This window comes from Protobothrops mucrosquamatus, unplaced genomic scaffold (genome assembly GCF_001527695.2).
Source record: "Protobothrops mucrosquamatus isolate PMUCROS unplaced genomic scaffold, P.Mucros_1.0 scaffold585, whole genome shotgun sequence".
Lineage (NCBI taxonomy): Eukaryota > Metazoa > Chordata > Lepidosauria > Squamata > Viperidae > Protobothrops > Protobothrops mucrosquamatus.
In genome coordinates this window covers 423,826-437,464 of record NW_015386885.1, presented here as the reverse complement: position 1 = coordinate 437,464, position 13,639 = coordinate 423,826, and the positions used below count along the sequence as shown (strand labels likewise).

Sequence of the window (13,639 nt, the reverse complement as noted above, 5' to 3'; positions counted from 1 at the left end):
TTAGAAGAACATTACGGGGAAAACTTATGTTAATACTGGTATGCAATCAATGGTTCTTTGTTTGGAAACAGAATTTTAAACTTCAAGGTAGCTATTTGTCAACAATTAATTTGATCAGTGCAATGTGTATTCTCTTCCTGTATTCTTTGTAAAACTGATGTTTTGAATACATATAATTATGGTACTTTGCTGAGTTATCTGGCTTTGTATGTTCCTAAGCAAATATGAATAAAAGATACAGGCAAGATGTATAGTCTGATCATTATCACAGAGATAGATGTTGCATATTAGCATTATTGCTGTCTTTAATATCAGTATGTTGATTTATATAGTGCTGTTGCCTTGGAGTAAAAAAAAAGCCATGGAAACCTAACTCAGAGTATTTTTTAGAGAGAAAGAAAGTTGTAAAGTATAAGAGGTATAAGAATCATAATACATAAAAAGGAATATTCTATATATGGAAGAAAGCCACTTTGACAGGACATTAGTAGCTACATATACGATTGCACTCTAACCAATAGGCTTCAAGAGAAAAACAGATCAGGCATATAGGTGGTGTCTAGACCAGAGCATTGTTTATCAATCATGGCAGCTTCCAGATGTGTAAACTTCAAGTCCTAGAATTCCACAGCCAGCAAGGCCATTGCTGAGAAATCCAGAATTTAAAATGTACACACCTGGAGATTGCCAAGATTGAGAATGAGTAGAGTAACTAATATCCAAGATTCATTCTAACTCTTATATTTTATGATTTGGAAATTGTCCCAGTTGAGAAACATTGAACTAAGAGAATACACAAGTACTTTTTTTTCAAAATCCAGTAGTGGAAATCTCATTTAAATTAAGACCAGCATTAGACCCCACTGAGAAAGGAAGATTAGTTATGTAAAACTTGGAAATATTTGTATTATCACTATTGTCTTATCCACTGCACAGCTATAATTGTATTTTCTTTTTGTTCCTGGTTTATTAGAAATTTTATAATAAAAGTATAAAATATGATACAGTTCTTCCCAATATATATTTGTACGATCCTTCATTCACTCTTGTTTTTACAAACTCTGACAACTGTGTAACATTGGAAATGTTCCTATTGGTAATACATAAAAATATTAAATAATAAAACATACGAGAAAACAAATGTTTTACAAGATTAAAAAAATACAAGAAAATGTTAACAAATATGAGAGCCATAGTTGGTTGTATATATTTTGGAACTCTTAAATGGTATTAACTCTAAATAGTAATTAATGAAATTAATTACTAATTTTACATGTATGCCTATTTGTTCCCTCATATGTATTGTGTTGTTTTATATTTCTTGTTGCGCTGCTTTTCTTTAAACCCAAGTACTCTGGCCTCTAGAATAGGTTTGAGTTAGTGGCATACTTAGAGGGCCTCACTAGTGGACCATGTGGGGATTGCAACTGGGCCCTGGAAACAGCCGGCGAGCAGACACACATCCTCACTTGTGCGAGCAGTGAGTGAGTATGTGTGTGCATGCCCTATTTGCATGAGCAGCAGGTGCACATGCACACCACTCATGCAAATAAAACTGCATTCACGTGCATGCTTGCCAGCTGTTCGCACAGAACCATCCCCTCTTCTCCCCCCCCCCCACCGGTCCACATAGCTGGAAACATTGGGGAACTCTGGCATAGAACATCATAGTATGTCAAATGCATATACTAACAGAAAAATTTATTTCATCTTCCAAAGACATTAGCTGACAACTGGAGGTAATAAAATGCTATGCAGACTTTGATTCTGCAGGTCTCTTATGATCTAGCAAAGGAGGTATGTTCTCACATGACTTTGTGCTTAAGTATGCTAAATATTTGCAGAAAATGTATTGCTGAACCAGGATCAGAATACATATATTAGATGTGCATTCAGCATAAAGCTTCCAATAGATATCAATTTCTACTATAGGGCAAATATATTTAAACAATGTAGCTGTTACCATCTATATATGTCTTGAGACACAAATGCAGTTTCTTTTTGTCTTAGAAAACAGCTACATTGATCTATCTGCACTGACAAAATGACAAATTGTGGCATTTTGAGTCCTTGGAGTAAATTTAAAGCAGCAGCAATTGGTGACAAAGTACAGCCATTAATGAATGAGGGCCATGTTAACTGCAGCTATTAAGTGCATCATGTGGTCGTTAAATGAGTCTGGCTTCCCCCATTGACTTTGCTTGTCAGAAGCAAGCTGGGAAGATTACAAATGGTGATCACATGACCTTGGACAATGCAGCTATCATAATTACATGCCAGTTGCCAAGCGCACAAATTTTGATCACGTAACATGGGGATGCTACAACAATCATGTGAAAACCAGTCATGAGTCACGTTTTACAGTGCCGTTTTAACTTTGAACGGTCACTAAACCAATAACTGTAAATCAAGGGCTACCTGTAACTCCCAATGTTTGCCCATAGAAATTTGTTTCACTAGCAGTAAATTATAACGATTGCTCATCAGGGAATTCAAACTGAGAAAATGATTTAGAAGGCTTAACAAGATTCTTAACACTAGTCAAAGCCACAGGTGAAATCAAAACTATTAGAAAAAAAAACTGTGTTCAGGTAATGTGTCTTAACAGACCACAGTGTAAATGGTTTGAAGCATACAGAATGGTAGCCAGGGATGAGTGGGTACACAGCTAGTTCAGGTTCATGCTATGAAACTAAGTACTTTCATTGAAACTGCTTACATACAAAGAACTAGTGAAAACTTGGCAGCAAAGGCAAATACAGAATGCCAGTAATCACCGGGCGTATCCAGAATAATGAAATGTTGAACAGGTGAATATCCGTCTTCCAAGGTAATCGTCTTCTGCTTTAACAGAGTGTTCAAGAATTTCCTAGAAACAGGTTGTCAGCAAGTCGGCAACTGCAGAGTTTAAAAACCTCTGATCTGATCTGGTGCAGCACTTCTTAATGCTGAATAACGAATCTGAAGGGAGTATGAATATGAACCGATGTTGATTGTCGTGCAGTTAGATTTGAAGCCAAAATTACTATGGCCTGAGTGTGGAATCATGCTGGCGTTTTTTCCTTATCTGGGACTAGGAACAAAAATGTAAAGGAGAAAATATTTGCTGTTGAAATGAATTTATAAATAAAAGTAAATTAAAATACTATGTAATTTAAGAGCTTCTGATATCCTCTGCATATTGCTAGACTATATCTCCCGTCATCTCTAATCAGTTCACTACAGTGTATATCGTATACAAAAGGTAGTCTATCAGGGTGGGCAACTATGACAACTTTACAATCTGTGGACTTCAATTCCTAGAATTTCTGGCTGGCTCAGGAATTCTGGGAGTTGAAATCCACAGGTCATAAGATTGCCATTGTTGCCCACCCTTGTAGTATATGGCAAATAGCAATAATTAGAACTCTATCCCCCCCCACAAGAAAGTATAATTTGTTCAAAATGCAGTGGGTCTCATATTAGCACAAGGTTACCATGATCACAATTATCAGTATTGCAGTTGCTGAATTGGCTGCCCAGAAATTTACAGCTTTGGTAGCAAGTTTGGGAATAGCCTCCCTTCGGAGGAAAGCTTAGTACCCTATCACTGGCCTTCTGGAAACAATGAAAATGAAAATGCAAGTCTTATGAAGGGCATCTGGGAACTGAAAAGCAGTCAGCTTTGCATTCATATTTATCATATTGATATTTATTAATATTGCTGACTTTTATTATTGCAACAAATATTCAATTTGTCTTATAAATGTAAGCCACTGGGAGCCATTTTTATGGCTGAATATTAAAAAAGTAAATAAAAATAAATAAACACTGCAGCAGGGCCAATAATGGAGACGACTTCTCAACTTTATATATTTTAAGCAGGATTGACTGAATAAAGATGAAAGGATAGTTTGATAAGACACAAAGATATCAGCGTTGGGGTGGGAAGGTTGATGTCGTAAAAGAAATAGAAAAAGAAAACAAGTCCTATTATAACACGACTTGGTTATTTGAATTTAAGAATATTTCCCTTCAAATCACTTCCCCCAAATCATTTGAGCATTTCACAACTTTTTTTTTTTATTTCTCAGGTTGAAACATTAAACTTGGTGAATTCTTACCAATTCTATGCATAATTTTTTCTTTTAAAAGTAGTCACTAAACTAAGTGGTTTCAGCTTTTTATTAGACTATTTTACATGTTTTACTTGAAAAGTGTAAAGCAACAATTCTGCCTTGATGCTGTCATCCCATACCCCTGCTGATTTTGAGTGGTTTTAAACAAATAAACCATTTTGACTAAACTACTGTCCAACTGCAAATTTAGCCTCACTCCTGTTTTCTCATTCCTACCAGAAAGTCAAACACTCACTTTTTCTAGAGCTAAAATTCTCCATTCAGCATTTAATCCAAATCAAAGCCTCACCTACAGTATACTACCCTTCTCATTCACTAAAAGCCTTTTCTTGCGTAATAAAGCTTTAATTCATGTGATTACCCACAATGAGCACCATTGTGCAGTATTAAAGGATAATTTAAAAGTCCAAATAACAGCTTTGGGGAGGAGGTGGGGGGAGTTTCATTATGACTGAATCACTTGCACTAGCTAAGCTCAGGAAGACTGCAAAGACACTACAGAGAAAAGTGAAATTGAGTGCTCTGTGACCTGTATAGAAGCACTGGGCCCTAATGATTAATACAGTTTCATTTCCTTTTGGAAAAAGAACATAGGAAACTACCGCATATAAGTCACATTCTTGAGTGATCTAATTTGGTATTGTTTGTACAGAATATTATTGCTCTTAAGGTCTATTTGTTATCTGGAGTTAGGAAGGATTGAATTGGAGCCAATGCAGATAGTCCTCGACTTACGACCACAATTGAGCCAAAACTTCTGTTGCTAAGCAAGGCAGTAGTTAAGTGATATTCCATTTAATGTGGATCAGACATTTTATGACCTTTTTTCCTACCATTGTTAATTGAATCACTGCAGGTAAGTGAATCCTGCGGTCATTAAGCGAAACTGGCTTCCCTCATTGACTTTGTTGTCAGGCGCTCCCCTGGAAGGTTGCAAATAATAATCCCAAGACCCCAACACGCTACAACCATCATAAATACATGCTGATTGCCATGCACCCGAATTCTGATCATGTGACTATGGGGATGCTACAACGGTCGTTAAGTATGAGAAGCAGTCATAAGTCACTTTTTCAGTGCTGTTGTAACTTCAAATTGTCACTAAATGAATGGTTGCAAGTCAAGGAATACCTGTATAAGCAAAGAAGCAACCTATGGCTTTTTGGAGTGGGGAATGTATAAATGTCCATGAGTATGGATGTTGTGATTTTCTCTTTTTAATTACAGTATTTCTAAGGCTACCATTGTAGGATTAAATTAGAGAAATCAGCACTCTCAGCATGAACTGTTATATGTCATTGTATTGCTACCCATTTAATTTTAATCAAATCATGGATATTTCCTTACCAGTTTCCACTGCAATATTTTAATCCACTCATCTGCTTCTACTCCAGTCTTTGCAAACAGATAATACGTCCGCATTGGAAATACTAAACTGTAAAATATAAAATTATAAACATTCTGTGTCACAAATGTAAGGAAATCATAGTCATATCCGAAACTAATATTCCATTTTCCCAAAGAAACTAAAGCTAAAAATATTTTTACTTTTCTTCTTAATAGGAATAAAAAGTAATTGAGGTAAATACTTGAAATTTGACCAAGCCTTATGATAAAAAAGAATAATAGCATTAGTGGTTGAAAAACAAAACAGGTAAAAACATATCAGCATTAAAGATGCATCCAAAGTGCTCCATTTAATGTGAATCAGACATATGTAGGGCCTACCAGAGTATAACTCTCATCAAGCCTAATCAACATGTTTGGGGAGGGGCTCCTGCTTGGAGAAACCATATTAAGCATGTCCTGAAGGTATGGTTGCTTTTTAAAAAAAAAAAAAAAGTACAGGTAATCCTCATTTAGTGACTGCCTCATTTAGTGACCCCTTGCAGTCATATTGGTGGTGAAAAAATAACTTTACAAACAATCCTCACATTTACAACTTTCAGCAAAAGAAAGCTGAAGTAAGATCATAAACATTATTACAGTTTCACTTAAAGACTGCTTTGCTAAACAATGTTGCTGGTAACAATTGTGGTCGCTAATAGAGGAGTACCCGTAAGTTAAATGCATATTTTGTTATAATTAGATTTATAGAATTCAAAAGGATTAACTCCATTGAATTGAAACACAAGTGTGGCCCAAGCCACTACCCGCCCACAAGACTAGCTAAAATGGCCCCCAATATTTCCCCTACATGTTGGAAATGTAATTTGGCAAGAGGGACATATTATCATATGTGGTGGGAGTGCCCGAAAGCCCGTGTTTTTTGGAACAAGGTTCAAAAATGGTTAGAAGAAATATTAACAACAGAGGTAGAACTAAAACAGAACTCTTCCTTCTTGGTATTACTATACAAAAATATGATAAAGGGACACTCTATCTAATGCTACACATCTTTACGGCCGCCAGACTGACCTATGCTCAAAATTGGAGAAACAAAGAAATTCCTACTGAAGAAGAGATTCTACAAAAAAAATTTTCATGTGCGGACATGGACAGGCTAACTATGGAATTAAAGGACAAGACGGAAACAGATTATTTTAGAATCTGGGACAAATTTTACTGTTGGTATGAGTCAAGAAGAACTGTTCGGGTTTTGAGTTAAAGTTTAAGTTTGTGGTATATAAAATTATATGTTAATATGTAGAGAAATAAGCTTGAGACTGTATTATATAGGGGAATATATTTATGTAGAGAGATGTATATTTAGAACTTTAAATATGATAAGGAACGAATTATTAGGATTATGTATACTGGAAGTCATGTCATGTCCCTTTTTGTTTTAATTGTTTTGTCAATAAAAAATTTTAAAATTAAAAAAAAAAAAAGTGTGGCCCAAGCCAGTGTATTCCAAAGGCCAAGTACGACCAGGTAAATTATGGAAACTGCTGTTGACCTTCCTTGTTAGGATGATTAAAACCGCAGCTTTTTGTTTCAGTCTTAAGCAACATATATATGCAAGAGGAGCTAAGCAATCAAATAGCATGCATGGGTACACTGCTCTTTCCTAATTAAACTAGAATTCTGGGAATTCAAGCACAGCCATTTTCTAAAGCTGTTCAAAATAAATAAGAACAAAAGGAGAGCAGGAAGCAATTAGTTCTGATGGCAAATTGACAAATCAAGGAAAACCAGCACAATGTCTTAATTGAATTTATGACAAATAAGAGCAATTTGGGTAGCAGTGAGGTGAAGAGGAAAAGAGGAAAAGTTTTCGGCAGAATAGCACTGAGAAACTTTTAAAGAAAGAAAGAAAGGATACACTAGGACACCCCAAAATTGTATTTAAACCTCAACTTACCAAAAGCAATTCACTTTCTCTTGGGAATAGTCAAACTGTACTGCTGAGCATTCAGTTAAATCCAGTGCTCTGATTGGCTCTGTGGACTTGAAAAATGTTATTTTTGAAACAATTGCTCTGCTTTATTATTTAAAATCATTACCCACCTTGCCCCATCACAGACATCATGTAAGAAACAGAACAGTAAGTAAGACCCTACAGACAAAGATTAATTTGCAATTTCAGTTTGTCCTTCAGTTGCCTTGGCTCTTGGTGCTTCCCTCATTATATGCAAGTTAATTCTAGTTCTGTAATCCTCCACAAATACACTTGCACTAGTCTGAAGTATCGCCTTATGTGTAATCTATGCTAGATGGGGAAGGGGGCTCCTGGGAGGAATAAAAAAAAAATAAGATCTCAGTTGCAATACACATAAAATGGTTGGGCTTTGGTCACATGGTTGTGGCTATCTTACTGACTTTAATGAACCCTGTATGCCTAAAATGAATCGATTCAATTCAGTCGAATTGAAACCATCAAGAGATAGTTTCTTTACAAGTGGCAACACAGATGTCTAGGAGTGTGTGGGTGTATATGCACTCAAATTTTCCTTGAGCAAGACAAAAACTGCACAGAAAAGAATTTCCATTTAGACTGCAGGTACCACCCAAGCTCATTTTGGGCACCTTTGGATCTCTCTCCAAAATTTTGCTGAACTTTAAAGTGGAAAATGTAGGATAGACAGTGAATTGGGCCCACGAGCCCTTCCCTTGCCGGCCATCCTGTGGGTCTGTGGTACCCAAATTGCAGCATTTCTGTATTTACATCATCTATGTTGTCATTTGTTACCAATCAATGTCCATAGATATGGAAGGCTTTCAAAGGAAAACACTTCCCTATAGTTTGTGTGGGTTGTAAGAGAAAGGTTGGCTGATGTGCCTCACTGAAGTGGAAAATGCACAAGGAATGTAGTGTATAAAACTGAACTTGTAGTTTTAAAAAAAACAAAATCAAATCACATCTTTTTTTTTAAAGGACCGTGAACAGAATCTGAAAATCCCTGGTTTACCACTGATTTAGTTTAGTCATTTTGGACATAATCATCATAATAATGTCGTATGTTCTGTGCATCATTATGTTATTGTAAAAAGGATGCAAATTTTGTAATTACATAGTTGCATAATTTAGGATGATAAGATCAGTATGCTCATAGCGTCACATGCACTTTTTTGCCTCATCTGGTAGATGCCTAGCAATTTTAACAGCTGTGTGAACTACAGGATGGAACAAGATGATTATTTCTGAATGCTGCCAGAAAGCAACCAGGACTGCCTACAGCTCAGCTGCTATGAGTTGCCCACTAGTGAGTTTGATTTAATACATTGCAAAAGACTTAGTACAACTGGAAGGAAAAAGAAAACCCTAGAAAAATATATCCAACATAGGTGGATTTTCTTTCTCCTCCAATAGTAATGAATGTAGCTTATCTTGCTAAAGCTTTAGGCCTCTTGTGAGTACATTTCTGTAAAGGAGGGGCAGCCCACATTTTGGGGCCATACTTTAAAAATTCTTATCGGCCTCTAACCGCCCATAGGATCTGTATCACATCAACTATTGTGGTGATACCGGTGGGGCAGGGCAACCTCATTTTGCAGAGTTGAGGTGCACATAGCAAATATTATTAAATTTTGAAGACACTTAAGAAAACTATTTTGGTGTCCAAAATGCATAATTACAACACAGAAAATAATTTTTGCCACTAAATTTCAGGGGAGAATTTGGGGGCTAGGGAGGAATGTGCAGTCTGCATTTCTTTGCTGTAAAGGAAGTACAGTCATTGATGGAATAGAGGTGGCATGTAAGTGTAGCCCACTAACTGAACTGACATCATGGAATAAATAAAAAATGCCAGTCAGTACAAAGTCCATGTTGCCTGGCACTCAGTTTCACAATAGCTATTCTGGAAACATGGGAGGAAGAGTATTTCCAGTACCCAGTTGATTCCTTTGTGTTCGCTCTCACAAGTAAACAGAGTAAAACACAACTCACCGTTTGATCTTTGTAGTATTTCAGCTCATTTCTATGCAGTGTAAACCACCTAGTTTTCCAGTTCTAAAAGAATAAAGAGAAGGGAAATTGAAAGTAATTCAACACAAAAGGAGCAACACGTACTAGAAAAAAAACTTCTCTTTCTTCCCTTTCTCACCATGATACAGGGAGTCCCTGACTTGTAACTATAATTGAGCCCAACATTTCTGTTGCTATGTGAGACAGTTGTTAAGTGAGTTTTGTCCCATTTTTCATTTCTTGCCACAGTTGTTAAGTGAATCACTGCAGTTGTTAAGTGAATCTGACTTCCCCATTGACTTTGCTTGTCAGAAGATTGCAAAAGGTGATCACATGACCCCGGGACACTGCAACCGTCATAGAAATGAATCAATTGCCAAGCATCTGAATTTTGATCACATGACCATGAGGATGTTGCAACCATTGTAAGTGTGAAAAACAGTCACAAATCACCTTTTTCAGTGCTGTTGGAAACTCAAATGATCACTAAACAAAAAGTTGTAAGTTGAAGATTACCTGTATCTAACACACGTAACATCTCCCATAGATAAGATCCTCGGTATGACTTACTCACATGTACCTGTCCTTTACGTTGAACATAGTTGTTTTATTCTTTCTTTGTCGATTTACTCTGAACCTCTACGGTGTCTCATCGGAAGGGATTATACGTTGCAAAGTCCACGATTTGTGTAAACCTTCCATGGTCCAACCTCTTCCGATGAAGTCTACTCCAAATCCACCGTGAGGAAAAAAAGGAACTGCAATGGTAGGATGGCTCAGAAGAAGATTCTAGAAGTAAAGCAGATTTAGTAAGTGAAAAAGAAGAGGGTGTTGCAACCTCCTACATGACATGAGATGTGAACAGGAAAAGACAACAGATGAATCTACATGAAAAAGGAGAAGTGAGATTGAGGCCATACACAGCTCAAATGAGATTGGAGATTAGAGAAACACTAAGGGTAGTCTTGCCAGTAAACTCATAAAGAGCATGGAAAAAGGCTGAGATTGGCTACTTGTTTCTCCGATTTGAGAATATTCAAAAGTCAATTCAGACAATACATTGAATATTCTATAACTCTAAATTTGATAGATAGCTGGATCTAAAATTAAGCACTAATTATAACAACTATTTGTAGTCACATAACTCAACCATTCAAAACAAAATTCTTTTTTTTTCTCTTACTATGAATATGTGTGCCTATGGCTTGATAAAACCCATATCTGTATGTCCTGCATGCTGGCTGGGGATTCTGGGAACTAAAGTCCAGGCAGTTTAAAGTTGCCAAGGTTGAGAAACACTGCTTAGAGGTTTTCAGTGTCTATGCTGTAATCTCAGTCTGAAATCAGGAAAAGGAAGGTGGCCACATCTGATTCAGAAAGGGACAATTGTGAGAGAACGGGGGGGGGGGGATTAAGCTTAAATAAGAACTTTGAAAAAAAGGATATATAGTGATTTTAACAAATTAACTTTTACAAATATAAGTGAAATATAAACTGATCAGAAAAGATGTTATAGGTAGATAACCTATAAGATAGATAAGTAGTATAGTATTTTTATAACATATGAAATATGAAAACATTGGGATGATGTATTAAAATGGAACATTTGGATATTTAGATGTTAAATACTGAGAAAATTATGACCGATAAGAATTGTTTGAATATTAAGGAGAAATTAAGCTTAAACAAGATTTATGAAAATAGGATATATGGTGAACACAATAAATTGATTTTTATAAAAATAACACAAGTTGATAAGAAAAAAAATGTCACATATGAACGCTATTATTGTCGGTACAAACATGGAAGAAAATGTTCATATTTAATCATTTATGCATTGAAAATATTAAAAATTATACTTGTTTAAGGCTGAAGAAGGAGAATACTATTGGGAGAAGAGAAGATCAAAGAAATACACTATTAATCAATCTACTAATTATGGAAGTATAAAAATTAATTATTATTGACTGTTAATTAACTACTATTGTGTATTTTTTTTAAAAAAAAATTATGAACCAAGACAACACGCTGTACATCAGGCAGTAAGGATTGTTATTGTAAAAAAAATCAATAAAACATTTTTTAAAAAAAATTGTGAGAGAACCGGGAAACGAAGAGACAATTCTAAAAATGGTACCGAGAGAGGAATATGTGAAACAGCCAACAGATTTTGGCAGAAATACTGCTCAAAAAACTCAAGATGGCATCCATAAACATAATGCACATAAAAAGGGGGGCAGCACACTCTTGCTGAAATCTGGATTTTTCAGCACTTAAGGTGAAAGTTCAAGAAGTATTCTCTGCTCTATAGCAAGAAAAATGCATTTTTAAATAAATATACCATTTGCTGCCTTTTCAAAATGAACCACCAAAGGCAGCTTCATATGGTTCTCTGCTTCATACAGCTTTCACTAAGATAATATCTCCCAGGAGCATTCAACTATAACTCCCATCATAACAGGGAATTATAGAGGTGATAGTCCAACATGCCTAGAGGCTGCTATGCTAAGGAAAAATAAGTTCCTTAAGAATCCAGCGATTCTTGGATATTATATATGTATTCCAGATCTTATTTTGCTCACGCATGCCCAATGTAATTTTCAAGCACTGCTCCTTAGCATGTTTAACAGGATGGTTTTTAATGTGTAAGAGAGAAAAAAACAATAGAACAACTTTTAGATTGCTTACCTTAACTATTTTGCCTTGCTTTGTTAGATAACCTTCTTTAGTCCCTAACTGCAATGAAACACAGGAAAGTTTATTAGGATGGTTGAGAAGGATGTCAGGTAATAAGGGAAGGGAGGAGACAGGTAAATCTTCATCTCAAACATGAGTCTTTTCAGAGTCTTGCTGTGACTGACACAGCAAAAGAAGTTGGTAGTTTTCAGCTGTAATTATTCATTTTCTCTTATCAATGAGTTATCTGCTCTCTCTCCCAAGAGGTTCATCTCAATGTACACCTATGCAAAATTTATTTTGTCAAAAAATTGGTGAATTATTCCCTCTGGCAACATGTATTAAAGTGGGTGCTGACTATAATGTATGAAATACATATTTTAGATGGATCAAACATAAACAATAGGTAACTGAACATCCTTTGTTCATCATAATTCATATGGTTTACCAAATTCAGTCAACATACACATACAATACCCCTATTAGGGCAAAATGAAATTGGGTCATCTGCAATTCACTGCATTTTCTGATCCCAGCCTTCATGTCCATGAATCTTTATGCTATAAAATACATTAATTGCTGAAAGGGGGTGCAATGGCTCAGTGGTTAAAGATCCTGAGCTTGTCAGCTAAAAAGCTGACTGCCCAGGTTCAAGATTCAATCACTTCACAACTGGGTGAGCTCCTGTTACTTGCTCCTACTCCTGCCAACATAGCAATTCAAAAACATGCAAATGCCAGTAGATAAATAGATACTACTTCAGTGGGAAGGTAACAGTGTTCCGCCTCAGCACATAGTCATACTGGCCATATGACCATGGAAGTGTCTTTGGACAAAGCTGGCTCCCTTGGAAATGGAGATGAGCACCGCCTCCTTTACCTTTAATTGGTGAAATGCACCATTTGAGGAAGAACATTTTCTCACTAAGACACGTCTTTCCCAAACTGATGTCTTCTAGATTTGCCAAGTTTTCAACCCCAAGAAGTTCCAGCATGGATGCTTTCTTCTAAAGGATTCACTTCAGCTCTAATCAAAATCTTATTTACTAATTCCATAGTAAACTATGGAAAGCTTTCTTTTCTCCAACCAGTAGTTCAACTAGAAAATTGGGAACTCACCGATGGAGCAGTGGGAATGAGGTCAAATTCTGTCCTTCCAGTCTGCATAGCCGTGTGGACTCGCACAGATTCATAAATGGAAGGCTCTTCTACTTTCTTGGGATATGGATGCTTCAATACAATCAAAGTCCCTATGAGAAAGAAAGCTCTAAGTAGCCCATAAAGGTGAATTGAGAGCCTTTTCCCTTACATAACAGAATGCACGCAAAAAAGTATGAAACATGATCTTAGAAAGCCATTACAACATATCACTTACTACATTTACCTAGATCTAATCTAGCATCCTTCTCCATTTTTAAAAATTAAACACTTTGATATTTTAACAAGTATCAAAACATGTTTATCTCTTTTGTTTTATATTTCTTTATCTCAGATTC

The 13,639-nt window shown here is 36.0% G+C and overlaps 1 protein-coding gene across 1 annotated transcript in view; it reads right to left on the bottom strand.

The window, feature by feature from the left end:
* Positions 1 to 2,574: 2,574 nt before the first annotated feature.
* Positions 2,575 to 13,639, bottom strand: part of LOC107288765 (dual adapter for phosphotyrosine and 3-phosphotyrosine and 3-phosphoinositide-like) — an 18,850-nt gene continuing 7,785 nt past the window's right edge. The window contains exons 2-7 of the mRNA XM_015817413.1: positions 13,263 to 13,393; positions 12,157 to 12,204; positions 9,451 to 9,513; positions 7,423 to 7,508; positions 5,466 to 5,553; positions 2,575 to 3,073 (exon numbers count right to left, since the gene is read on the bottom strand). Coding sequence (XP_015672899.1) covers positions 3,026 to 3,073; positions 5,466 to 5,553; positions 7,423 to 7,508; positions 9,451 to 9,513; positions 12,157 to 12,204; positions 13,263 to 13,393 — 464 coding nt within the window. The 3' untranslated portion in view covers positions 2,575 to 3,025. The remainder of the gene's footprint in view (positions 3,074 to 5,465; positions 5,554 to 7,422; positions 7,509 to 9,450; positions 9,514 to 12,156; positions 12,205 to 13,262; positions 13,394 to 13,639) is intronic.